We start from the raw sequence: 27,598 nt of genomic DNA on the forward strand, positions 1-27,598 counted from the left end.
ACCTCAGGCTGCACGTAGTAGGTGAGCTTAAGAGCAGGCACCTGCCCAATAAACCCTCGTGTGCTACTTCATAGCATCAAGGTTGCCAATTCCAGTTAGGCAATGATTCTCGATCAAAGCGCTTCAGCACTTTCTCAATGGTCCTGTTTATAGACATAGTACTGTATCGCTGTACAAGGGCCCATCGTTCATAACGCCTGATAACGGTAAATTTACAGTTATCCATCAAAAACATATTTATTTGTATGGTGAAATCGAAAAATACATTGTTGTGTAAGCTCATATTGTCCAGTCACGTAAAATCGAAAAGCCCCAAAATAGGAGTGCAAGCAAAATGTACGTGCAATACCGGCAGATGTATCTGTGAACAGTAGGAGCATACAGGTGATCAGAAGGAACTAGAGGAAAGCTTCTGCGCGTACAATTGATTTTCTTTTTTCAAAAAGCTGGGACCTTGCTTTAAATGTTATGACACCCTTATTAACGTTAGATATGGAGCCGTCCTTGACCACGCCGAAACCGTTCGCAGACGTGGCACCCGACGTTTTTTTTTTTTAAACATTGGCTGCTCAGCTGGGAAGTAGCGGCTTGCGTATAATACAGAGAAATCATGCGAACTATTGGCTCTACATAATGACCGAGCGAACGATAAGTCGCGACGTCTGGAATGGGCTGAAAACTGTACTGTCAAGCTTTAAGTATTGCGCGCGTTGAAGGACACCGAATATTGTACGGCCTCCGAGATGAATCAAACTTGTCCCAGCTGTATAAACACGCGTGGCCTAATACTGTAAAATAATGAACAAAATGTCCAATTTCTGGCGACGCATAAAAGCCGGCGCGCAGCTCAAAAAAGCAGCAGAGATGCTAGTGTTAGGAATATTCCTGATGCTTGCCTCAGTCCGCGCAATCTCCTTCGAAGATGCGGTTGGGTCATACTGCTGTGAGTAATAACATTTCTAGAAAATATTTATATGTGGTTTTTCATGTTTTGGAAAGTAACAAGCGCTAAACGGGCAAGTACTTAGGCAAAGAAGAACACGACACCGGCGCTCACACACAACTGAAGTTTACTTCGAGAAATATCACATTTATAAACATTGGCGGACAGGGCAACAACTAAGCGACTCTACATGAGCAGCAGGAGCCATCCTGGTGGCGTATCTAACTACGTGGGATCAAGCAGTGCGTCATAACAGAAAATAACAAACAAAAAACAATAGAAGACTTTCCTTATCAAACTTAACAACGCTCTATCGTGGTACACTTTTTTTTATAAATATCTCAACTCTTTTATTCTAAGTGTGACAGACGGTTTGCTAACACATCTTGCCCCTTCCAGTTCAATATAAAAGGCTTCCATAAGTTCCCTCGTGGTTTCATCCTTCGGCCAGAACAGACAATCCGTTTTTTTCTGCTATCAGTCGGCACCCGCACTCCCTAACTATAGTAATTATACAGCCACACGCTGTCCACAGCAAAGAGTTCTTTCTTTACGCTTGGTTTTCCACGCGTCATAACGTCACAGCGGAGCTAAATATAAGAATGGAAGCCTGTTGCACAGAGATATTTCAACAGTGACATAAAATGTGTTGTCCATATTCCATCTTTCATCGCCTCCAACTTGGTCACTGTTAAATTTTGCACTTTTGAGCAGACTTTCAAGAATAGCTAGCTTAAAGTTGTATTGCTCCCTTTAAGTTGCCAGGAACGCTACATTAAACATGCACAAAGAGGAACTCGCAAACAAGCACAAATACACATACATACACACACGCATGCACGCGCGTGTTAGATGGGCAAAAGCTAATTGCACTTCTAAGGACACCATTGTGTAAAGTTTGATATCTTAATGTTATGGACAATTAGGAGTCTGTTTCATGATGGCTATGCTGTTTTAATGGCAGTGAAATATTCAGAGGAGTTAGACAGCGGGGATGCTACGATTTATTACAAGCGCTAATAATGTGAGCTTGACACCGTAAAGTTAAAGCACACTCATAGCGACATTTAATTGCTGCTACACATTGCTCTTTAGATGCGGACGAACCCTCGATGCACGAATTTGTCGTCTGCGTCATAAACAATTTCCCTCCGAAGGTACGTAATAAATTCGTATTTTCCGTAGTATACCGTGCTTGATTATTCCATAGCTCATGCACGACGTTATTGGCCCAGTGTCAAGACGTGTTCAGCCGCTCGAACCACTTTGTCTTAGCTTGCGTGGCGCGTCACGAATTGCGGCTTTTGTGTGCTTTATTCAGTGCGTACCTGCATCGGCACATAGTATGTGCTTCCAAGTGGTCATTTCATAAGCGCTTTTTATACGAGAGGTTTGCAGGGAACTACATTCGCTCAGGAACGGAAGCGAATGCCTCTGGAAGCGAATCCGTTGACATCCGGCAGCTAATGGTTGTCAATTATTCGGTCGCTTGCAACGCCTGCGTGTGCGCAAGAAGATATAGGGAACCCGAGGGGCTCGATCTTCTATTAGTCGAAACCATATCAAATGACAGCATATGAAGCCAGAAAGGGTATCAGGGAAGTTCATTTATAATTTAAATATAATTATGGGGTTTTACGTGCCAAAAACCACGATCTGATTATGAGGCACGCCGCAGTGGGAGATTCCAGATTAATTTCGACCACCTGGAGCTCTTTAACGCACACCTAAATATAAGTACACGGGTGCCCTTCTTTCTTCCGTGGCGGGATCTGGTCCCGCGACTTCGTGCTTAGCAGCGCAACACCAAAGCCACTAAGCAACCAGAGCGGATGGAAGCTAATTGCTCCATTTAATTGAAATGTAGAGATAATCACGTAAAGAAAACGGAAGCGAAGGAAAAGATCACTTCCCGTAGATGGGCGGCGAACCCAGGTTCCCGGCATTACGCGTGCGTCGCTTTACCAAACAAGCTATCGCGACGACATCTTACCGGCCACTTTCTTGGTAATTTTTTTGTGTACTTGATGGTGCTAGGAGCGTTAGCCAGAGTCGCTCAGGTCCAATGCGGCAGACACTGAAAGCCCCTTCTGTCGCCGCAAGAAAATGACCAGACAGGTGGCGCCGCGGTATCTGAATTGGTAAAGTGTAATCCGGAAAATGTGGAGTTTGTCTCCACCTGCGATTAGCTTTTTCGACAATTTTCATTTCCATATACCTTTTTGTTTCTACATTTTAATAAGACATAACGATTAACATTCCTTAAGCTTTCCGTAGCTTCAGATTCTGTCACTTCGTACGGCTATGCTATAACTAACCCTTCCTCTACGTCTTTCCCGTGCACTTGCGCTTGCTGGTCAGTACACCGACTCATCACCACCTCACGTTGCTTGGGACCGCAGCACATCTGCTTTCTCTTACGCCGTTTGTCTTGCTTTCTCGCCCTCTATCAAAACTAGTATTACGCTCTGCATAACAAATATCATTTCCGGTGCGATATATGTAATATATGCGCCTGTATTACTCTAAAAGAAACATCGTTGAAAAAGTATGTCCACCGAGACTGAATATATATATCTGTTCCGGCCAGCGAAATTTACGCGTAGCTTGACCCTCCATGACGCCCAGAGAAAAGCTCATGACCTATTTGGGGGTCATGACCCGCAGTTTGAGAAACACCGATGTAGATCGTAATCGGCGCACAGACACGTAACTCACCACATCAAATGCTCATTTTGCGTGCGTTCTTCAGATGGACATTACTTGCTCTTGTGATAAAATATTGCAAGGTGGACGCACGCGCTAAAAAGAGCCAGCACTGTACTAAGATTTAGCCTCGATGTATTCACTGTAGTGGGCTTGAAATCGCGGGCCCGCAAACATTTTCACAACGCCGATTGCAACAAATATCCGCCAGAGGCTGCAATATTCTATGGCAGCCTACACAAAACACATGGGCAATCGGTCACGGCGTGTCTGATACGATAAGATTGAGAAGTGTGAGGGCGCCGCTTCTGTTTCAGGTAGGTCAGAAAGTCCAGGAACTCATGGATTTGTTCTCGGGAATGACATTTTTCGAAGCTGTACAGCTTATGTGTAAGGCATCGATGGATTCTTCTGCGGCAATGGTAAGCGAAGTGCCATGGGAATTATTGATTGAAAGTTATGCTTATTTCAATGTGACAGGAGGATGACTTGAACTGTCATTGAAACTACATCTCCCCACCTGTTTTACCAAGGTCATGAAGCGAAGGCCATCGAGCTTATCCTTAAAGTGGTTCTGCAACTTCATCAGCGATTTTATTTCTTTGTTTGTCATTGTGATATTGTTGAGTTTTGTTTTTCAGGAAGTCCCTAGTGGCTACGTACCATAAAACTTTAAGTCCTTTAACATGGACGTCTGTAGGGAAAGGCTGTCGTGCCCAAAGAACGTTCGCAAACGTTACCGACAGTCAGGCTTTCTCGCGAAGAAACTTGCGCAGTTCAACGCAGAATTTAGCATCGGTTGACTTGAGGCCATGCTTATTCAAAAGAATCACATTTAAAGAGTGCTGCCACTTATCCAGGCCACATTTTAAAGCCTAGATCAACGCTCCGCAACATAAAAGCAGTGCATCCTCATTATTTTGGATAAACGATCATCTAAACATATTTTGTGTGGTAGTGAGTTCAGCAGAGTGAGCGACCATCACCAACTGCGCGGCGTCCGCACGCTGAAGAACCCACTGGGCCGCATCCAGTGCTAAACGCTATAAATACCTATGTTGTCCTTGGTGTCAATGTTTGTTGGCTTCTTATGATATGACTGATAAACATCGAGCCCCTCGGTTAACCCCCTTTCTTCTCGTTATATATATATACATATATACATATATATATATATATATATATATATATATATATATATATATATATATATATATACATATATACATATATATATATATATATATATATATATATATATATATATATATACACATACCATAGGCCAGGCAAGGAGTGGCAGCTGAACATTTCATACATTAAAAAATGTGCGCAGGGCAGATTGGAAGGCAGACGGGTCAGTGATTGTTACAATATCTTGGGGTAAAGCGTTCCATTCATTCACTGATAACACCAAAGGGGAATTTAGGAATATTTTCGTCTTAGCAAATATGGGAGACACTTTGTATACATGGTCATTACGGTTGGACAGATAATGGGCGGGCAAGATGGGAGCAGATGAAAAAGATCAGCCGCTATAGTAAAGGGAGTGAAAAAAAAAACAGACGGAAATATTTCCGTCGTGTGCCAAGATCCGGAAGATTAGGGTCTGCTTTAACGCCGACACACTATAGTACGGAGAGTAGGAGCGCAAAATAAAGCAGGCAGCCTTATATTGAATTGATTCGATGCAATTAGAAAGGTTAGCTATGTGAGGGTTCCAAATAATTGAGGCGTAATCGAGGGTTGCTCTTATAAGGGAAATGTATGCACGAAGTCTTGCGTCACTGTTTGCAAGGTACAGACGGTGCTTTAAAAAGCCAAGTTTTTTAGTGCCTTGTTAGTAATATGCTCAACATCCATGGTGCAGCTTAAGTAAGATGTAAGAATAACGCCTAGGTATTTGAAAGAAGAGGTTCGTTCGAGTATGCATTTGCGTAGGGTGTATACGTTGGACGGAAAGCTTAGCCTGGAAGAAAATGTCATGACCTTAGTTTTATCCGAATTAATTTTCATCTTCCATACGCGACAGCACACAGCTAATGAGGTTAAATCTTTTTGTAATATGGCAACGTCAAATATGAACAGATCGCACTCGATGACTTCGCGCACTCGTTACAAAGCTGGCTTAATGGGGACCCCTGGCGTGCTTGTCACAAATGAGGAGCTTAATGCATGCCGCTGGCTTCACCACTTCAACTGTGCCACGCCTTCAAAACGCAGATTACGAGACCTCCAAAACTAGGCATGCGGCAAAAAACACAATTGAAGCCACCAGCAATCTTGGCTCGCCATTAACCCTTGGATCACCTCCAACATACGGCACGCGGGCGCGTATGCGTTAAGCAACGCGAACAGCCGCGACAGCCATGCGGAGTCACGGACACGAGACGTTTATTTGAGGGATCGCCAGTCGTTTGTGCGCAGGCGCTAGTAAGAGCGGGTGCGAGAGAGAAAATGTGGGGGGCTTTTGCTCCTTGAGTATACGCCTCGTGCACCGCCTATAGAGGCGCTACTGAAAGCCACCTAGCGGACGCTTCCAACAGTACACGCGGGAGCAGTAGCAGCAAGGATGGCTTAAGTTCGCGGCTGCGATTTCTCCTTTGTTCGGGTGCCAGGCTGCTTCTTCGACCTGCGGTGACAGCTGTAGGGAAGATGCTGACCTCTGTGCGAGCGGGTATGAACACGATGTTACCGGTGTTTGGGACAACATGGTCCACATACGTGCAAAGTGTGTCCCGCAGACAAACGCCATGAACCCCATTCACATGACGAAGTGCTCATGTTCACTAGCCAATAAATTTTGTTGAGTGATGCGATCTCTCGATGGTTTTTTTTAATCTGCCCTTGCCGCAATGCTGCTTCTGTACCTGAATAATAAGCACCCGTCGTTAGTGCAGACTTATATCAAACAAATCCGCACGGTGCAATCTCTGCATATGCCATTGTGATTTTCTGCCGATGAATACATCTGACATCACCGAATAAGTGCAGTCGAAGTCGCCTCAAGAAGAGTAATTGCCAATTTATTGATGGAAACGCGTACACTAGCCCACGAAGTCACCAAACACACGGGATAATAAAAGCGCGTGTTAGTGCTGTACCGCCGATGCAATTCTGCTGCATACGCCGATGAACTAGCGTTCCCGCTGCAGTTTGTGCAATTTTAACTTCCCCAAGGGAGCTGCTTGGAAACGTACAATGCTAAAGACTGACTAACTTTTCAGTACTTTTTTATATTACCAGAGAGAGGTGCCACATGATATATTTAAAGGCAGAGCAGCGCCAGTCAAAGTAGATGAGCGCTGGCGGCAAGGCCCGGTTTAGTCGTCTGCAGCGTAAGTATAAGAAAGAATTCAGTTGAGTACAAAACTCACATGCAAGAAGGGACTACGTTGTGAAACAAACAAATCACTCGGCGTGTTAAGTTTGCTCAGGCAGCATCGAGGTGTGATGACTTCCCAAACGGGATGCGAACTTTTCAGCGAGCAATGGAAGAAAAATACCATATGCAGCAGCTATTAGCAATTCTCACCCTGAACTACCTATTTTCTAAACACATTTCCAAAAACGCAAACAATATCTAAGATGCCCTCGGGCGAAAAGAATAAAGCTGTTAAAGAAGCACTTCCTTGGTATCATTCCTATAAGACACAGCGTGATTTATACCCTTTACAAACAAGGCAGGGTGAAAACTTCGCAGCTCAAAAGAATCGACAAAAGTTATGCATGGAGCAACTAGCAACAGTTAAACATGTGCAAAGCCGCGCATAAAATAGATGTAAGAACATGAAGTGCGCGACAGCTGGTGCGAGGATTTACCGCGCCACATGAAACCAACAATTTCAATTCTTGCAAACTTCAGTAGCTCTAACATACAACGCAATGCGCTCGTGCAGTCGTGCTGCCTAGCTAGCGCAACGCGGTAAAGAAGCGGAAAACAATATTACCGGCAAACAGCATTCCGAACTTTAGCGAAATGCCTTTAAACCTCATGCTGCACTGCAGACGAACTTCGTTGCTCACGCGTCTATGATCGAGTGGAAAAAAACACCGACGAGACAAAGGAAAGGATGAGAACAAAAAATTTCCCTTCGAAGCGACGATCCATTTTTGCGACCATTGCTCCCGCTGGTGAGGCTTTGCCGGGAATGATTAGAAACGCGTATCCCCGGCACGTTTTCACCGGTATTTGAGCTCCCACCCTGCAACAATTCTTCTTCGACATTCCCTGAAGCTTTGGCCACCCCACACGTGCGAATGGTGTTGCCTATCTTGCTCTGAAAACGTGAATAAGACAGAGAAGCACGATCAGCGACACAACAAACTACGGCGCGCGCCAGGCTCCTCTCCCGCGTGTTCTGCGCAAGGCCGCCACCAGTGGCGCGTCCGTCGGCGTGCACGGCGCCTATATGACTCTGCCTAAGCACTACGGAGGATGTTTCTTAGCGCGTGTTGTAAGCGTTTGTCCCCTAGACATGCCGGCATTGCGAAGTGCGGTCGAGTTTGTTTACGCTCCGCCGCTGACTGCCTACGCGGTGAGGCAGTGGACACGGACGCCCCATTTGGTGATCACTGTGTCTGGAAGGGCAAGGCTCTGACTGGTGCTGTAAAGTCGCAGGCAGCTTTTTTTGTCGCGACCACAAATTGGATTTTTTACAAGCACTGCTCCAGGAGGGCACATGTAACCGTCAAACAGAGGCCTCAGGAGAGCGTTATATTAAAGCAGGTGGCGCAGGATCTCCAGGGCACCCAAGGGGTAGCGGGGGGATCAAAACTGGAAGCAGGGCGGCCCGTGGGTTGGGGCCGCGGAGGCCGAAGCGTGCCAGGGGGTGTTCACATGAAAAATTGGCTGTCCGCGATACACCCCTGGCACGCGCAGGCCTCGGCGAGCCCCAACCCACGGACTAGTTCGGGTTCTAGCCTTGGTGTCCCCGTTACCGCTTTGGTGTCCTGGAGGCCACACCAATAATGCGAAATAATGACACCTTGTTACAATTAGTAAAAAAAAAAAACACGATTGAATAAATATAATTACGTCCAGCTGCCAACTTGTGACGCTAAGTTCAGCAGTACCGCGCCCCGCGACTTCTCGAACACCAGTCAGAACTTTGCCTCTGAAGGTATGTCGGACAGACTTTCTCGCGCCTGCGGCGCTGGTGCTGAGTCGGGCATCGTCACCGGCGGCCTTTCAGCCACTTGCTTTCAACCGCGATTGCTAAGGCGCTCTGCCTTCTAGCTTTTCAATCTATGCGGCCCGGGCTCTACTACGGCAGCTACTGGTCTCACAGAAACATCTGTGACGTTATTTACAAGGTACATCACCGTAAGGCGCGAGAAAGCTACGATCCGCCACGACTGTCTTAGCACGAGCTCAGCAGGTGCGAGACAGTCGGTCCGACACAGCGGTCGCCAAATCGGGCGTCAGTGCCTGCTACGTCACCATTTTTCCACGCCGGCAGCCAGCGTCGGAGCGTAATCTACTCGATCCCACTCCGCAATGCCGGATCGCTTAGGGACAAACGCCTACAACACGCGGTAAGAAACCTCCTCCGTAGTACCTAGGCAGAGTCATATGTTCAAGGAGCAAAAGCCCCCATATTTTCTCTCTTGCACCCACTCTTACTCGCGCCTTCGCACAAACGACCGGCGATCCCTCAAATGAACGTCGCGTGTCACGGACGGGCTTGAGGAGGTCGTGCGCTAGACCACTAGGCCTTCAGAATCGGGAGCATGGAAAAGCGGCGTGCATCGATTCTTCATTCTTCTCGGCTCACCTTACATGCTATAGTCATCGCGCCCGCAGCGTATGACGCATGAACCTTTCATTCCCCTGGCACTTGGACTTCATTCGGATAATCACGACGGCTGCGAAAATTTGCCTGGAAGGTCCATGTAATCGCTATCGTAATAATATGTAGGTTTTGTGAATGGAATGCGTCATGGCAGCTGGATATCAATATCAATAAGACAGTGGCTATGACCTTCGCAAACGAACAACCACTCCATGATATTAAGTATCTCGGGGTAATCCATACTACTAACCTAAAAGAGTACTAGTACATCGTCGTCATAAGTTCTAAAACACTTCGAGAACTCACATTCTTAAAATGAGCCTAAAGAATCATGAAAGCGAGTTAAACTAACGGCATCTTAAGCATCGATAATATGCAAAATCGAGTATCCGATGGTTTCTGGTCACTACACTGTTGAACTCGAATTTATAAAAAAAGCTATAACCTTCACATTTTGCATTTATGACCGCCGTTTTTCCCCTTCATTGCACGCGCACTCTTTGTCATTGCACACACTGGAACACAGGCGCATATGCGAGCGCCTTATTACTATGCAGCAAAGCACTGTCAATTCCTCAACAGTTATCGCAGCGCCAATTTTACTCATTGATCGCTCTGCACGCACATTGCGCCGTACTCAACCCCTGAACAATACTCCCTTTCACTCGCGTTGGAACTGTTTTAAATTTTCATTTTTTTTAATTCGTAAGTATGCCTACTGAACAAGGAAACCTGTCCGTCTGTCTGTCATGTAAGACTAATCGCTATGCAGAAATTAATGCACAAACAAAATAAATTGGGAAGGAAAAATGTTGGCGGGGGTGAGTTTCGAACCAACGCCGCCATGCTCAAAAGCCAAGTGCCACCCTTCTTTTCTTTCTTTATTGCCTTTGCTGAATACACACAGAACTACACTGTACAATCATACCCGCCCAGCAAGGGCTGAGGAGAGGAACACTCAACACTCTGGCTTGTACATGAGCTCTTCTAACCTTGGAAGCCAGACTGGTTCCTGATTGGGCTAAACACCATACGAATGTATTGTACCGGCGGTGCAAAACAAATGTTCAAGGAGAATGTTTTTTCTATGAAGGCTTTTTTGAAAGATTTCGTGCTAATGGAATAAAAGCCATCTCTAGGACCCCATGCAGACTCGACTCCGAGCAGTGTAGACATCAGGAATTTCTGATTTTCGAAAATTGAATGTCAAACGCGCCAGATTCCCGATGCGTTTCGGTGGTCGCGGAATGTGCCTTACATTGGGGCACTCCTTCACCGACCGAAATGCCTTCATCACTGAGGGTTTATGCGCTTCACGTCGCGTGGCACTGACAGATAAGCAGTCAATCAGTTGATAAGGAGTGATGCAGGGTTGTATGGGTGTCATCACAGTTGATAATGGTTCGACGCGGATGGATAAAGTGCTAAAGAACAATAAGAGCTTATAATGGTTGGGCAGTTCTGATAAGTTTAATAAGTACCGATAAGGACCGGATCAACTCCGATAATGTTGATAAGGACCGACAAGAGTTTATAAGGGTCGGATCATATCAGATAAAGTTGATATGGACAGATAAGGGATCTTTATAAAGCTCGGATCCAGTCCGATAAGGTTGATAACCGGTAAGGGCTGATTAGAGTCCGATCTATTGCGATAAGGTTAACGATCGATAAAAGTGGATGAGTGTTTATAATGGTCTGATCAAGTTTCATAATAATGATAATGGCACTGGGCTGTACGGAGATGGGCAAGTGCACATTGCTTACGCATACTTAGACAACTCCCAGAAGAGTTTCTACGTGAATTTTTTTCCCAGCAACAGTAGAACTATAGAATAATTTAATGATGCTTTGAAGCAGCTTCCAAAGATTTAACCATTTAACCCATTAGTTTTGTGCTTATTTGGAAGCTACGTGGATTACATTAGTTATCGTCCTCTTTTACTCTATACGTGTAATGTGTTTTCTGTTTTTGATGCTAACCTAAATATGTTATTTTTACATCATGTTTCATTACCTGTGTATTCTTTTTGTACCTACTTCTACAATGTCTCGCAATGAGACGGCAGTATGTGTAAATAAAAATAAAATAAAATTAGAAAAGGCAAGCCTTTCTTTAATATACCAGGTATTCTATTTAGTCTGTGCAGTCCGAAATAGTCTTGAGAAATGAACCTACGCAATATGTTGCGAAGAGCAGTGCTATTCTCCACCTAGTTGCGCTGTTTCGGCGTGGACCTTAATGCGCATAACAAGCACCAGGGCGCGTGTTCACAAAACGCCCGTATGCTAGAATTGTTTGTTCGTAAAAAAAAATTCCAGCCACGTTGGCTGGCGAATGGCAAAGATTACTTACGAACAAGACGCTTTGTGAATTCGACACCAGAACAATCTGCGGCCGTTCTTGCCCTCACGTATGATGCTGCTTTATGCTTCTTTCATTAAGCTTTGTCAGCTCATAAGACTTTCAAGGAAGCACCCTTAGACGACTGGCCATATTTTAGGTAAACATGTTCCACAGCGAAGTTGATTCAAGGGGAGTTCCACAATGATTCTCCTGCCGAGGCGTGTGGCTGCGGGTTTGGTATCAAACGTCAGATAGTGAACAGCCAGCAATGGACTTAGGAAACCTGGAACTACCGCATGAACACAGCGTCAGTGAAAACGCGCAGCCGGCGTGGGTGGTGCACCATTACTAAGGACAGCCTGCGACTCAGCTTCACCAGGTCGTCGGAAAGCCAGGCCAACATCGTGACCGAGCCGGGCGCCGCTGTCGGTACAGAAGCCGCAGAATATAGAAACATGTGTCGGATGTAACGAAGAGTATAGATAAAGTCATCAGCGTGGATATGGAGAACCAGTTGAAGAAGTACGGCTTAACAGAAAAAATTGGATTCTCTACAGCAAAAGCTTTTTTGGAGTCTTGGACAGAGATTAAGCAGTGGCAAATTAGGACCCTAGGACTTCCGAGCAGTGTGAGAGCCCCCCTTCTACAGTTTTTTTGTCATTGATATGTCACTTGTTCGGATTGGTGTACATCTGCGATCTGTTTCTTTTTTTTTTTACTTTTCAACCGATCACTGGTTCTTTAAAGAATGCCAAATATCTCGCAATTTAATTTTGCAAGGATAATGCCTCTTTGAGCTGTCGTATCAAGTACTTTTGTAACGCAAGTCGGAAATGTGGAAATTATAGGGAATTGAATATTCATGAGAGATTTCTCCTGAGTCCGGCCGATTCTGCGCAGTTGCACAGTTATCATACCTTTCCCGTAAGACTTCAGGATGTTATAAATTGCATCATCAAATCTAAAGAGGGTGTAGCACAATATGTAAAAGCTTACTGTGGCAGCGCACGTTGAATGAGCACGCACGACAGGTTGTTCAGCTGATATTTGCTCAGATGGTCGCTCGGATATACAGGTTCTGTGCATGTGACGAAATACTCTAAAGCGCAATATTATTACGTCAATACGCGTTAGATTTCGTATACTCCAATAAGATGTAATACTTATTAGAGACGACCGCGCATACATAACATTATAAAAATACACTCAGAAACAGGCAATGGCGTTATTGCTACCTACGTAAGCTTCTAGTCCAGATATTGTACGCGTAGGCACGAACCACAACTAAACTAGTGAATAGTTCTGTATTTCTATTAGCTAATTGGAATTGAGTGTAACTGAGTGAATAACCATGTATATCAGCTAGATGACACGTGTTTTTAGAGCCAATGGCAGAAACTCGGGCATGCTCTAATTTTATTGGATTGACTAGAGTGGTTGCCCCTAAGTACATGTTGCACCAGAAACTGAAATATGACTGGCTCACTTTGTTTTTATTACAGTTTGATGACTTTATCACCATGAATGTAGTAAGTACGTTATTGTTTCTAGATATAAACGTATATACTGTTGAATTATTTGCCAGCGTTGGGGTGTATTCGTTATAGGTTGAATAATACAGCATAAGTATTGAGGACAGCTGTACACAGCGCTGCAACCTGCAATTTTTGCCGCTTTGCTGCCTGAGCCTTAGACGAACGAATGAATAAAACATACGACATTTACTGTAAAGACATGAATACCCCACATTTACCATCTCAGATTATCATATTGAAGTTGTTCAGTAACCCACGTGCAACCATATGGAGTCATGTGATCGGGGGGGGGGGGGTTATGGTGCGAATTACATAGGTATTTTTTAATGTAGTTTTTACCATATGCTGCAAGTTGTGTGGCGAATGTTATGTGCGTGAAAATTTTCTTTGGAATATTTTTTTTCGCTATGTGCGTGGAGCGGCTAGCGAGTACGCGTGTCGTTGCAGACACCTAATATTCCACGCTGAACAAACTGATTTGGGGGGATAGATCCAAAGTCAAAGCCAATGCTTATTTGACAGCACATAGTATACATGATGCAACTGTCAGAGACAAAGCAAAAAAAAAAAACATTCAAAATGGGCTTGGCTAAGGTCTGTGCTTCCTAATAGGCAGAAAAAAGAAATTAGCAGTTACAGGGATAATAAATAAATATAGATACACAAATTTCTTTCTTCAGCGCGGAGGCGTTGTGCAATTTCTAACAGTATAAAAATACATTCACAATAGCGCTAATATATTAGAAAAGAAAATGCAGAGCGAATAAGGTAATTGTACATTATACATATGCTATAATGAATCACAGTACTTGTTGACAAGAAACAAGTATATCAAATTAGAGAATGCTAAAAAATAATTTGTACATTTTAAGGACAGATTGATTTCAGAAGCAATGTCAGTATCTATCGTAACATTTGAGTACCGTAGTTCATTCGTATGTGGAGAATGTGCCATGTCTAATGCTGACACGTTGTGTAGTTGGTTGTGGTTTTTGCTAAGCTTGACAGATGCTCAAATAAAGGGTTATTCATGCGCCCTTCGCCAACTCGTAGCGTTTCGATAAAGTATGATTGTACAGGGAATCAATTTTCTACAAGTCTAGTTTAGTAAATAGTGGTTCTGTATGAGCATCACATGGTGTGTTTGTAATGGCGCGCACGCCTGTTTTCTAAAGTACTTGAAGGTTCTGAATATCTAACGCAGCTGCTTTATCTCGACTCAAGAAGAAAAAGTTAATATAGGAAAGAAAAAGTGTATTATAAATCAATAATTTTATGTGCGTTGGCATGAGCGAAGCAAACTTGTTAGCACTTGAACGCATGAGAAAGTTTTTTTTTGGTAGCCATGTGTGCATATTGACTTCAAGCCATGTGCTCTTGAAAAATAACTTCTAAACTTCTGATGGAGGGCACAACTTTAATAATTGTATTGACTATCATAAGGCCACCACTAACGATATCACTCTGATTCTTTGGTTTAAAAACCGTATATTTAGTTTTGTTAGTGTTTATAAGGAGTAAGTTTAGTGCACTCCCACTCGTGCAATTTCTACAATACATCGTTGGTGTGATCAACCAGTTTGTTGATATCGCAGAAAGTTAATAACATGGCGCTGTCAGTTGTATAATATATAAATTACGCAGTCTTATCCACGTTAAAAATGCCACTGATGTAAATATTGAAAAGCAAAGGACCATGGACGCTTCCTTGTGAAAGTCAGATATTTATCGCATTAAGACTGGACATTTCGTCATGTATATCAACTGCCTGCTTGCGAAATTCAAAGTATGATTTTATTATTGACAAAGATGCACCTCTGAAGCCATATATCTCCAGCTCATTAATAACATTACATGACTAATGGGATCGAGCACCATAGAAAAATCAACAAAAATGCAAGAGTAAGCATCGTTTATTTAATTGCCTGTAAAATGTGTTCTTTTTGCATTTGGAGTGTGGTCTCACTTGAGCAATTCATTCTAAAACCAAACTTACAGGCTGTGACTATACTATGTCTCGCGTAATATGATTCCTTCCTATTACGAATTAATTTTTCTGGGACCTTAAAAAAAGAAGTTCAGGGCAAAAATAGGCCTGTAGTTGAATAGAATGCTTGCGACGCCACTTTTAAAGATAACGGTTAGTTTTGCTATCGGCATGCCTTTCGGAAACTGATGATAGTCGAAAGAAAGATTATGTAGGCGTTTAAAGACAGGGTAGGGAATATCTAAAACGCACTTGATAGGCCGTATCTACATGCAGTCTGCATCACCGCATTTGTTCTTTCGAAGTGACAAAAACGTGCTGTAAATCTGGTATGTATTTGTTGTTGTTGTTGTGGCATGTTGTTGGAACGCACTTTCATAACGCACCGGTTAAACGTGACGTGAGCTGTGTGGATTATGACTCGCATTATGATTGTGACTCGGATTATGAAAGGCCGACATGCGAGGTTATAGCTGAATTTGCGACAGAGCGTGAAATGTGACCAAAGGAAACGCAGGTAGCTGTAAACGGGGCCGTATTTATAAGTCCGCATTTAAGGGGGCCCTTCAGCTGGTTTCTATACCACAAACACACAATGAAGCTGCTTAGATAACGTGGCAACAATCGTGTGTGGAAAATGTAACACCCATGTATGCCGCAAGAACGGCTGAACATTCAAACAATTGCCTGAGCGTTTTTCTCCTCTCAAGAGGCACTGCAGCCGCGAGTCACAGTACGTCGAACGCGTAGTTTGCTTCCTCACCATGTGCAGGCACAACAAGATCCTGCAGCAACGTGAACAGCTTGGGGAAAACGACATCACAATGCGCACAACGCCTTTTTTGTTTGCTCTGTAGACCATTACCTGATGTCGCCTTGGAAGTACACGCACGGAGACTTTCACGCTAGAAGTCTACGTGACGTGCCACGTAAACACCAAACGAAGTGCCAAGCTTCGAAAATACCTGGTGGCGCAGCTACTGGCGCATGCAGCTGCTAACTTTCACTCCGCCACAAAAGCCGTTCGAGGCCCACATTACACCAGCGCAACCGCAATTTCTTGAGCAAATAATATAAACGAATCGTCTCGCGACATGCTGAAAAGTTGTGCACTAGCGTTTTGTGTCAAGCCGGAGTACTGTGACAATGCAAGTTGCGCATTTTAAAAATTGAAAAGTGAGTCAATTATAGTGTTTGCATGAAAGTCTTGTTCCGCGTCTATGAGATCCCCAGCCTGCAATATTTTTTTCCCACAGCAAGGTCATGCAATGCGACTTGAGAAATTCTTTATGGTTGAATTCGACGTAACAGAAATGTCTTATGAGTGAAATTATATGTTTTGATGGGTTGAAATAAGCAATCAAAAAAACGTTCATATTAAAACTGGCTTACTGTTGGCCGAGGATATGGGAAGTTTAATTAATTAATTATGGGGTTTTACGTGCCAGAACCACTTTCTGATTATGAGGCACGCCGTGTAGTGGGAGACGACGGAAATTTCGACCACCTGGGGTTACTTAACGCGCAGCTTAATCTATAGGTACACGGGTGTTTTCGCATTTCGCCACCATCGAAATGCGGCCGCCGTGGCCGGGATTCGATCCCGCCACCTCATGCTTAGCAGCCCGACACCATAGCCACTATGCAACCATGGCGGTTTGTGGAAAGGTTCTTGTGTGACGCTGTCATATCTTTTATTGAGGCACTGTTTTTCAAAAATATTTGTGCCGATAGGAGAGAGCTGCAAAAGAGCGATCGTAGCAAACACCTTGGTGTGGCCGTTGAAGGAAGTGTGTGCTTTCTTCTTTCTTACAGGAAGACCAGGAGGAACTTGACAAGACTAAAGACAAATTATTGGAGTGTCATGTGAGGGTTTTCAAAGAATAGATGGTGTGTGGTGCTGCCTGCGGGTGCGGTAACCATCACTGCGACAAGCACTGTTGTCATTTGCATTTCAGTGCAAGAAATATGAAACGTAAAAAAGATAGCGCACTCCTCACTACAGAAAGGTATGTTCCACGTGCCATGTCATTAGGAAATAAACAGACACTGCAAAATGCTTATTACTATTCACATGTGCATGTGTGGATGGTAACCGTGTAACGTGAAAACAGCCTGGATTGGATAACATAAAAGTGTATCGTTTTCAGGATGCGAGAAATACAATTGAGATCATATTGGAGAGGCCGATAGTAGCGAAAAGAATTGGGTCGTGGAGACAAGGAGCAGCAGCTGCGGCAGTGCCAATATATTTGTGTCCAGTACGATCGCAGGAGAAGCGCATAGGCCGGAAGTTGCTACTGCTACATTCACTCGGATTCCTCCGGTACCAGCGGGAAGTTCGAGGTTCGCGTAGCGGTAGCAGCAGTGAGCGAATTCGCCTTCGTGCATCCTAGCCTCAACACGAACGAAACGTCGAAAGCACAGCACATATGAAGCTACCGGCACTACGCGCCCTCTGCAAGCATCGCAGATCGCTTTTAAGATGAGGTCCGCGCGGCCGCGCACGTCGACCACCTCGCAAGTGACTTTCAAGATACGGCGCCCCCACTGTCGCGTAGTACGCTGCAGCCGCCAGAGTGACGCACTGGGCGCAGCCGCCTCTGTGTGACGCACCATTGCACGAAGGTCGTGATCGCCTTTCAAAATTTGCCGTGCGCGACGAGACAGGTATTCCGCCTGGCTCCTTCGCTCTCGTACCCGTATCCTGAGGTGTCATCAGTGATGCAACAGTCCCCTTACGCCATCCGACTTCTTCGTGAGCCGTAAAGCTCTACCACTAACCTTCGCAACGCTTGACATCGCCGGCAGCTGCAGCTATATATACTTCTACATTCACCTCTGTGGCCTATTACGTTGCTCGTTGGTGAATGCCTTGGCTTCGTGGAACACCTCGACTCTTCGTCTTAGATTGACGTCCCCGGACATTCTTTTGATGTCGACATAGGCCAACCATCTGCGATTTCGGGGCTTGAGGAGACGTCCAAGGATACGTTCTCTAGTGCGATCGCCGATACTCTCACACCTGCCGAACGAACCCACCTTATTGATCTCCTGCACCACTTTAGAAGTTCATTGGACGTTTCACAACCTCAACTAGGCCGCACGTCGGAAGTGCAGCACTACATTGACACTGGTTCGCATCAGCCGTTACGTCAAAGACCATACCGCGTCTCTGCCGAAGAGCGTCGTGTCATTACCCCCTAAGTCGAAGACATGCTGCGCCTTGACGTTATTCAACATTCGCACGGTCCTTGGGCATCTCTTGCGGACTGAGACGTTCGCGGAGCAACTCGGAGCTTGTCATACTCCCACCTACCAACAACGGCAGAGCCAAGACCAGACAACGTTAATACGAAAAAGATGACAGTGGCTTAGCTCGGCTATGCCAAGATATACGTAGCGAAAGCTAAGGCATAGCATGGTTAACCTCGGTTAATCTTTATTGCAAGTCCAGGTTAGTCTGGTTGTCTAGCTATGTTGCGGCGTTTAGCCAGTCGTTCGGTAGGCTGTTCGTCTGTTGTTTCCTGTGCGATTCGTTTCCTCTTCATCTCGTTCCGATGTTGATTCAAGGCCTCCTCCTGCTTATCAGAATTATCGCCATCCATACCGCCACCTCAACTGTGGTTGCGGCGTACGCGAGCTATCCTTTTCAATCTTCCGACATGTTATCAGGCATGCGACGCAGCCGGCGAAGCGAGCGAAGGCGAGCGCAACGACGAGGAACGCGATGTGACGAGGAACGTGGTGAGACGTCATGTGCCTCCTCGGAGCACGGCCACGGCGAAATCGCAAGTTCGCGGCCGGTAAAGCTTTCGCTTAAAACATCCGAATCGTAATCAAATACGGCGACGTGATCCCCGAGGTCAGCAAAATCAGGATCCCTGGCATGGTCATCGAAAAGAACGGAAGAAACGGCGAAACCATCGCCCGTTTCACGGCAGAAGCGGCCAACGCGATTCGACTCCTCAAACGAGTCACTTCCCCGAAGGCTGGCATGAGAGAGGAGAGCTTAATCAGGCTCGTCCAATCATTCATCATCAGCCACGTCGCGTACGTTGCAGCCTACCACAGATGGCTGCAACACGAATGCTTCAAAATCATCGTAATCATCAGAAGAGCGTACAAGATGACACTGGGCCTGTTCGAGTCCACGAGCACGACCCGCTTCTTACAACTCGGGATACACAACTCGCTCGAAGAAATAGCCGAAGCGCAACGGACCTCACAACTGGAGCGGCTGTCGACGACCGAAGCCAAGATGAAGATACTGGACGACCTGGGAACAGGACGCTCGAACGAGGCGGAGATGAAGCTCCCTGTCCCCGAAGAGGTCCGACACCAGTCGAGAATCGACCCCATACTCAAGAACATGAATCCCGAGTTCAACAAGGGAAGAAGAGCGGTGAGGGCCTAGGCTATCATCGACCTGCATGCTAACGACGCTGGACAGCTCTGGGCTTTCCAGCAGGTCCTCGGGGCGCTCAAAAGGCAGGGACCCAGCGAGCCGGCAACGGCGAGCGGAGACCCGCGCCGAGTAACGGCAACCTCGTAGATGACGTAGGCCCTCGTCGGGACGCGCGAGCGCCCAACTGCAGGCACAAATAAAGTTTGCTCCAATACAATCCAATTGGGCATATCCTGTCGTTCTCGTTAGCAAGAAGTACGGGCCTATTCGCTTTTGCGTCGGCTACCGTTGGTTAAATAAGGTAACGCACAGAGATGTCTATCCTTTGCCGCGCATCGACGACGCTCGACAGCCTTCAGGTGGCAGAATTCTTTTCGTCCCTCGACTTGCGTTCAGGGTACTGGCAGGTCCTGATGGCTGCGGGAAATCGTCAGAAAACCGCATTCATTACGCCTGACGGCTTATATGAACTTAACGGGATGCTTTTCGGGCTTTGTAACGCCCCTGTCACGTTTGAACGACTCATAGACAGCACGCTGCGTGGCCTCAAGTGGTCTGTGTGTTTGTGTTGCCTTGACGATGTCGTGGTTTTCTCGCCTGATTTTCCGACTCACCTGCTCTGCATCGGACGTATTTTGACGATTAACCTCAATAAGTGCCGCTCCGCCTTGCGGGAGCTCACCATCTTAGGCCATGTTGTGTCCAAGCACGGCGTTCTACCCAGTCCTGCAAAACTTCGAGCCGTTGCTGAGTTTCCGAAGCCTAAGACCATCAAATTAACTTTGAAGCTTTGTGGGCCTATGCTCATATTTCCGGCACTTTGTTCGTAATTTCGCTTCGACCATGGCGCCATTGACTCTGCTTCTACGCGGTGACGCCGACCTCTCCTCCTTCTCCCCTGCATGTGGCTCCGCGTTTGCCACGCCGCGTCGCCTTCTCACCTCCCCGCAAATTCTTCGCCATTTCGACCCGTCAGCTGCAACTGAGGTAGATTCAGACGTCTCGCCGCTGTCCTCGCTCAACGAAAGCCCAGCTACTCCGAATACGTAGTCGGAGTAGACGAAGTATGGAGTACGTAGACGAAGCCTGAGTCCAATTACAGAGTGATCTAAAGAAGTGCTTGGCTTTAGTATGTGGACTTGGGAATTTCCGACTTGTATACTTATACAGGTTCCCGTTCGACTTGGCCACATATTACTATGCGCTTTGTTGGCTCGCCAACATGAAAAATCCCACTAGCCGCCTAGACCGTTGGGTATTACGCATCCAGAAGTAGGATATTCGCGTCTTATACCGCAGCGGGCGCACGCACTCACACGCTGACGCCCTGTCCCGTTCACGTTTACCTCCAGTCTCTGCCTGCGAAACAACTTGCGCACAGTCCATGTCATCTCTCAGCATAGACTCCTTTGCTACCGCATAACATCGTGACCCGTAGATCGCTTTTCTCGACTATGTATCTGGATCATCGACCATACCTCTATCCCGAACCCTCCGAATTGAAGGCCGTTATTGGCTTCTGGTGATTCTCCGCAGCTTAAGATCACAAATATGTGCCTCATTCCACAACGATCCGGAGTGTGGCCACGCCGGAGTTTTCAAGACGCACGATAGAATTCGCCGCCACTACTACTCGCGTGGCATGTACAACTTTGTACAAAAGTTTGGTCGGTTCTATCGTGACTGTCAACGCCGCCAATCGCCGCCTTTACGCCAGTCTGGTGCTTTGCAGCCGCTCCCGTGCCCTGCCAAACCCTTCGATCGCGTCGGCATCGACCTATACGGCCCGCTTCCTATGACACCAGACGGCGATCGGTGGATTGTAGTTGCGGTTCACCATTTGACACGCTAGGCCGAAATTGCTGCTTTACCAAGTGCTACAGCGCGGGATGTAGCCTCCTTCGTCCTTCATCGCTTCGCCCTTCGACATGACGCACCTCGAGAACTCCTCAGCAACAGGGGTCACACCTTCCTCTCCCTATGTCGTCGAAGGTTTGCTTTCGGAATGCCACATTATTCATCGGACAAGTACGGCATGCCATCCCCGGACTAAAGGGATCACAGAGCGATTTAACCGCACACTTGGTGATATGTTGTCGACGTGCGTTGCATCTGATAATGGTATCTGGGACCGCATCCTTCCATTCCTCACGTTCGCGTACAACCCCGCGATATAGGCCACTACGGGATTTTCACCTTTCTTCCTCTTGTATGGCCGTGAGCCTACGCATACCATCGACACGTTCCTTCCATACAGTCCTGACGCCTCCGAGTGTCTACCTGTGTCCGACGTCGCCCGACAAGCCGAAGAATGCCGCCAGCTAGCACGCTCCTTTACGGCAGAGAAACAGCAGCGCCAGAAAGAAAACCGCACCGACTCGCTTCCAAACACCACCTACGCTCCAGGCGTTCTTGTGTGGTTGTCTGTCCCTTTCCAAACGCCGGCGCTTTCTTCGAAACTCGTCCCAAAATTCGAAGGGCCTTACCGAGTCTTGGAGCAAACATCTCCGTTGAATTTTCTGATTGAGCCACTGTCACCACCTGCCTGAAGACTTGCGCCGGCGTGGACGTGACATTGTCCACGTCTCGCGTCTCAAGCCCTACCACGACCATCTGCCTCCCGATTCTTCAGGCGCCAGGATGGTTCTTTTTGTTCGGGGGGGAGATTGTGACGAAGTAGACGCATCTCGCTGTACAGCCGCATCGCCAACGCGCGGCTAGGCTCTGCTTGCGCTGCTGGTTGTTGGCGTCTTTTCGGATAATGCTTCGGGCTGCCTCGCCATTCCCGGTCACTGTGCCCTTTGCATAAGGAGCCTCTAATAAAATTCTTCTCACTATCGCAATACTAACTGAAATCGAAGCCAAGACGCTGTCGTGTACTTGCGGAAGTTCGGTGGCTGGCGACCCTCTAGTTTCCGACCATTCAACACGGGTAAAGCTCCCAAGAGTTGATGACGGTTGAAATATCGGCATAAAACCACAAGAAGTCGCAGCAACGTTGGGTAGTCGAACGAAGCGTTGAGCTACAAGCCTACTTCTGGCTCGTTAGAAACGTCAACACTCCGTAATTATGACCTCAACTGCCGAGTTGTTCTTGCAGAGAAGAAGGATGAAGGCATCCTCGGCAATATCCTTATGAATGTGGCCAGATATGCTCACTTCTACATATCTTTGTGCATTTTCGGGAGAGAGATCTCTTGACTTCAGGAGATGTGCTTTTCTGTTGACGTCTGAGCTCGGGACGTGAGTTACCTTTGTGCTGATCGTCCACCACTATTCCAGAATAGGTGGCGCAGCTTATACTTACCAATGTCCCAACTGATCATGTCCTCCTCACGAGTTCCATACCATAGGCGCACTGTGCCTCGTAAGTAAATGATGACATTGGCGAGCACAAGCGTTGCGTCGAGTTGGCGTGGTTGTTGACAAGCTGTTGACATTGCCAGCCAGTCTTCGACACCCGCGCCAACGGGGCCGATGAACGCCCCCTAGTCGCGGATGAGATAGGTTACTAAAGCTTTGCAAGCTCACTAATCCTAAGAAAGTGGCAAGCCGCAGCACCTTCGAAAAAAAGCCATAAAGTTCGATTTGTTGTATGTGCACGAAGTACGGTGTGTTAATTTCCTTTGCCTATAGAGGCAAACATTACGTTGGTTAGACCGGGCAATGTCTTAATGACAGATTGGATGGGCAAAGCAACATTGTTAAAAATAAATCTCAGCTGGTGGATTTCTTACTTCTGAATGTAATACTGGTGGCTCTGCCCCGATTTCTACAGATGTGTTGTCGTCAAACGTCACCATAATCAGCAGGCTGGCACGTGAAATGAGATAAACTGAAACCATCGCAAAATTTTGGAGAGATGTGTGTAAGATCTACTATGCCATCGACTAGTAGAAGATTGCTTCTTCGTCGGGTCAGCTGACACATTTGAAACGAGCTGTGTCATGGTTTGTTGCTTTTTACATCAAGTGTAAAAGCTTTGACAGGTATCATGAAATAAACCAGTTGAAAGTCTAGCGCCCTCTCTCTTTTCTTTCTTTTTATGTGTTTTGTTTCCTTCACTGTGAGTTGCACTAATTCAAGAAAGCAACATTTTCAGGACTTTGTCGTAGCTTTTTTTTATATGATTAATTGCCGATCCGGAAAGCTGAGTGTGCCTGGTAAAAGTGAGTGTCCTGCAAAGAACATGTAGTCTTTTGGAATTGAGAAAGAAAACCGGAAGGACAGAAATGAACCTTTGCATTTAGCCTATATTCTATACACTTTATATGTTAAAAAGCCACTGCGACACATGTCGTCTCGGTAATGACGCAGCGGCTTATTAAATATAGTGTGTCATACGACAATTTGTACCAAGGTTGCTCAATGTTTATCTCCTGTAAAGAATTCGTGTCAGCAAGTGCAACTGCGAATGTAAACTAAATGCAAGCCTATCAGAGACCAATTCGCTTTCAAAGAGCAAGGGCATTTTTGGTGACCTATATTGAAAAGTAGATCTTCAAAGTACTCACATAGCGCTGACACTGGACATTTTAGTACTCTGCACTTTAGTAACCGTCCTTCTATGAGTGTATAGTGAAAAATACGCATGGTAAATGGAAATGAAGCTCTGTTGGGGCAAAAGAAAAATTAAGAAGCTTCCGCCGTTTATACTAGGCGATAAACGTTTCCAGATAGAAGGAAACTATAGCGATTTGAGTACTAAAGCTTCAAGCGTCTATCATTATCAACTTGCTCAGCGGGCCTTACCGCTACCACATCCTAAACTTACTAGACCACAACCGTCGGCCTTTCGCATGCTCCGAACGGGGTCATTCCCCTCCAGGGGCCGATTCAGTCACTTCGCGCCTAATGTAGAACCCCACTGTCCAGACTGGGGAGGCGTGCTGCTTCTTATCTCATATGCTCTGGCAATGTCCTGCGTTACACAGCTCATCGCTTACCACTCTAACCGACTGGGAGGCAACCCTTAAGAGCGGCGACTTCTGGACTACGGGCTGTCCAGAAGGCCTGCGACTGGGCGGAGGACCACGACCTTCCGACCCCGACGTGGGTGCGGCCCGCGAGTACTACGGGGACTCCCTGAAAAGGGAGGTACATTAACGCGGTTCCTCAGGACTATTAGTAAAGTTGTCCGTCCGTCCGTCCGTCCGTCCGTGTCTTCTCACTGAACATGAGCGTTTTGTTTTATTATCATGGGTAACGCCGTACGCAGAGGAAGCAATGTTCTGCTGATTAAGTCGGCTCCACACTGTCGCTACTTTGAGAAGCAATAGTCACTCATAGAGAGAAAAAGTAGACAGGCAGGGTAAGCCATGGGGTAATATATGGATTGCTACACTACGGGAGAAAAGGGTAACAGTTATGGGAAGAGGTAAAGAAACAAGGAAAATTGATAGTTACTGCCCGGCGCGCAGTCGCGTTATTTCCCGTTCAAAAATTTGGTAGGCTGTATCGGGGAGGCGGTCGCAGTGCGGCATACGTGAAACGTATTGTGCAGGTTGCTGAGGGTGTATCGGAAGTAGGATACATAAATGACGTCGCCACATGCGCAAGCGACATTTATCCGCACATTACAAAATCTCACATGCTCAACTTATGATAGAGAAAAGGGGGCAGGGGGTTTACAGTCTGATCTTTCAATTGTTCTCGCTCTCTATTCGCAGTTGGCCCTCCGTGGTCGAAGGTAGTGGGCGCATGTTGGCATCCCTCTGTCTTACTGGCCGAGTCTGCTCACGTCATTCTAGGCCCTATGTGTTGAACGCGGGGACGCCATAGCCGATTAACCGTCAAATTTCTGCAACAGCGTGCACACTTGTAAGCCTTTCAACTGATTTCTGAAGTGAAGGCGCTAAAAAGACGGAGTCTTTTTAGCGCCTTCACTTCAGAAATCATGCTTAACCAACACGCCCAACTATCCATCCTAACTTCCTTTCAACTGATTAGCACGAGCTTCAGCTTGGTCGATTAAACCAACTTCGACAGAGTTATGAGCTCCCTCAAACGTGGCTACTCCCGCTCGGGTCGACGAACGTACCACCGAGCGATGCTTCCCTGAAGGTGATGCGTAAGGCTAAATTTAGCGCCGATTGCGTCCTGTATGAAGCAGCAACAGCGCTGCCTGTATACGCGATAGATGCATGATCGTGTAGTGGATTCCCTTCTTTACACAACGGTACCGAAGCTAGGCGCGTGGCTAATACGGTTACAAAGATATAAGCAATAATATTAATACCCGTTTTCGTAACGCGCAAAGCAAGAGAGGCCCTAGGCTGGCTGAACTGAAAGACGCTTCGCGTCAAGAAACACACCATAATATCCTGACAGTAAGAAATAATGGCAGCATTTATAAATGCTACTGTCAGAATTTTCGAGCAGCTTAAGGAATGTCACTGTCGAGGTTTTAAGACAGCGTAGAGCCAGTCTGTGGAACCCACTACACACGTTTTGGACAACTGCGTCTGGCAGTGCTTCTTTCGTTCTGCGCATTCCTTGCGCAGATTTTCAAAGTGAAGGAGCTATGATACTGGACGTTGTACAAGAGCGCTCGCGCGATCGCATGTCGAAATGTAACGCAAGAACGCCTCACAAAAGAGAGGCGTAGTTTCTGCACATTTATACGCATAAAACATTCTGCAATCGCATCAAAACGCAGCAGAAATTGGTTGTACGGACTCTCCTCGAACCAGGGGCATTGTTTAGAGACGCAATGCTTTCTTTGCGCTACAATCGGAAAATGGGCGACTTTCGTTTGCCTTCTTGTTAAGCAGTGCGAAACCACACCGAAAAGACGAAAGGGAGCCGAAGCCAGGGACCAGTTTTTCCGAACGACCCATACTTCTGTGACTGAACACGTTCTTAGTCACTAAGATTCGAAATCACAAGCCATTGATCGCAATAAAGCAAAAATATATATATATATATATATTACATTTAACTGCGCGCACCACTTCGCACTCATGACAACAAATGTAGCTCTTCATGTGACAGAGCTATGTAAAGTTTACCAACAGCTCTTGCTTTTTCTATAAATCGTGGCTTCTATTATAGTTCATGTTGGTCACTTGCAACTTTTGCGATCTACCCGCCGTGGTTGCTCAGTGGCTATGGTGTTGGGCTGCTGAGCACGAGGTCGCGGGATCGAATCCCGGCCACGGCGGCCGCATTTTGATGGGGGCGAAATGCGAGAACACCCGTGTGCTTAGATTTAGGTGCACGTCAAAGAACCCCAGGTGGTCAAAATTTCCGGAGTCCTCCACTACGAGGTGCCTCATAATCAGAAAGTGGTTCTGGCACGTAAAACCCCATAATTTAAAAAGAAAGTTTTGCGATCAACGTGATGTCATACTAGAGGAGAGAGCAAACACATTCAAAATAATGCAGTGCCAAAAAGCCATCCCTGCTGCCCTTTTCGTCATGTATGGCATGTAGGGACTGGCCGGCGTAGACGTAACATCGAAGGAACGTTTGCTCATGCTGCTTGGCAGGCAGCAAGCAGGTTACATACTGAGTGCGGTGGGCCCGTGCAAGCGTTCTTTTCAAGCCAATACGGGCTATCAGATAAGGGATAGCAGAAGAGTGCGCATGTGCATAGAGTACGCGCTAACGACACGTGTACGTGCTTTTGAGTGCATACAACACTTTTGAACTTTTTGATTGCGATATTGATGGCGCACGTTGAGACCCCTACCAGTTTCTCCATCATAAAGGCCAGTGAGAAGGTGTTTGTGTTGTGCTTTCCGCCTCAAAATAAGTTGTCAGGGTTGTACAAGTTCGCATGTACAGTGCAAAGAGAAAAATGAAGAGTACAACGTCAAGCATAGGAAGCGGTTCGTAGACTGCATCAAGAATGTGTTGTGCAATTTCTCTCTCTC

The 27,598-nt window shown here is 46.3% G+C and overlaps 1 protein-coding gene across 5 annotated transcripts; it reads left to right on the plus strand.

Annotated features, from left to right (window-relative positions):
* The first annotated feature begins 271 nt into the window (after positions 1 to 271).
* Positions 272 to 23,740, plus strand: LOC126522480 (uncharacterized). Of its 5 annotated transcripts, XM_072288527.1 has the most exons (7): positions 289 to 943; positions 2,039 to 2,100; positions 3,967 to 4,071; positions 13,294 to 13,320; positions 17,129 to 17,179; positions 17,272 to 17,322; positions 23,500 to 23,740. In XM_072288527.1, exons 1-6 carry the CDS (start codon positions 799 to 801, stop codon positions 17,290 to 17,292), a joined length of 411 nt encoding a protein of 136 aa, XP_072144628.1. In that variant the 5' UTR covers positions 289 to 798; the 3' UTR covers positions 17,293 to 17,322; positions 23,500 to 23,740. The 5 variants fall into 5 exon arrangements, with proteins under 5 accessions (XP_072144630.1, XP_072144629.1, XP_050027187.3 ...); XM_072288529.1 differs by lacking the exon at positions 13,294 to 13,320 and having other exon boundaries at positions 272 to 943; XM_055066265.2 differs by lacking the exon at positions 17,272 to 17,322 and having other exon boundaries at positions 291 to 943.
* Positions 23,741 to 27,598: the final 3,858 nt, after the last annotated feature.

Source organism: Dermacentor andersoni, chromosome 6 (assembly GCF_023375885.2).
Source record: "Dermacentor andersoni chromosome 6, qqDerAnde1_hic_scaffold, whole genome shotgun sequence".
Classification (NCBI taxonomy): domain Eukaryota; kingdom Metazoa; phylum Arthropoda; class Arachnida; order Ixodida; family Ixodidae; genus Dermacentor; species Dermacentor andersoni.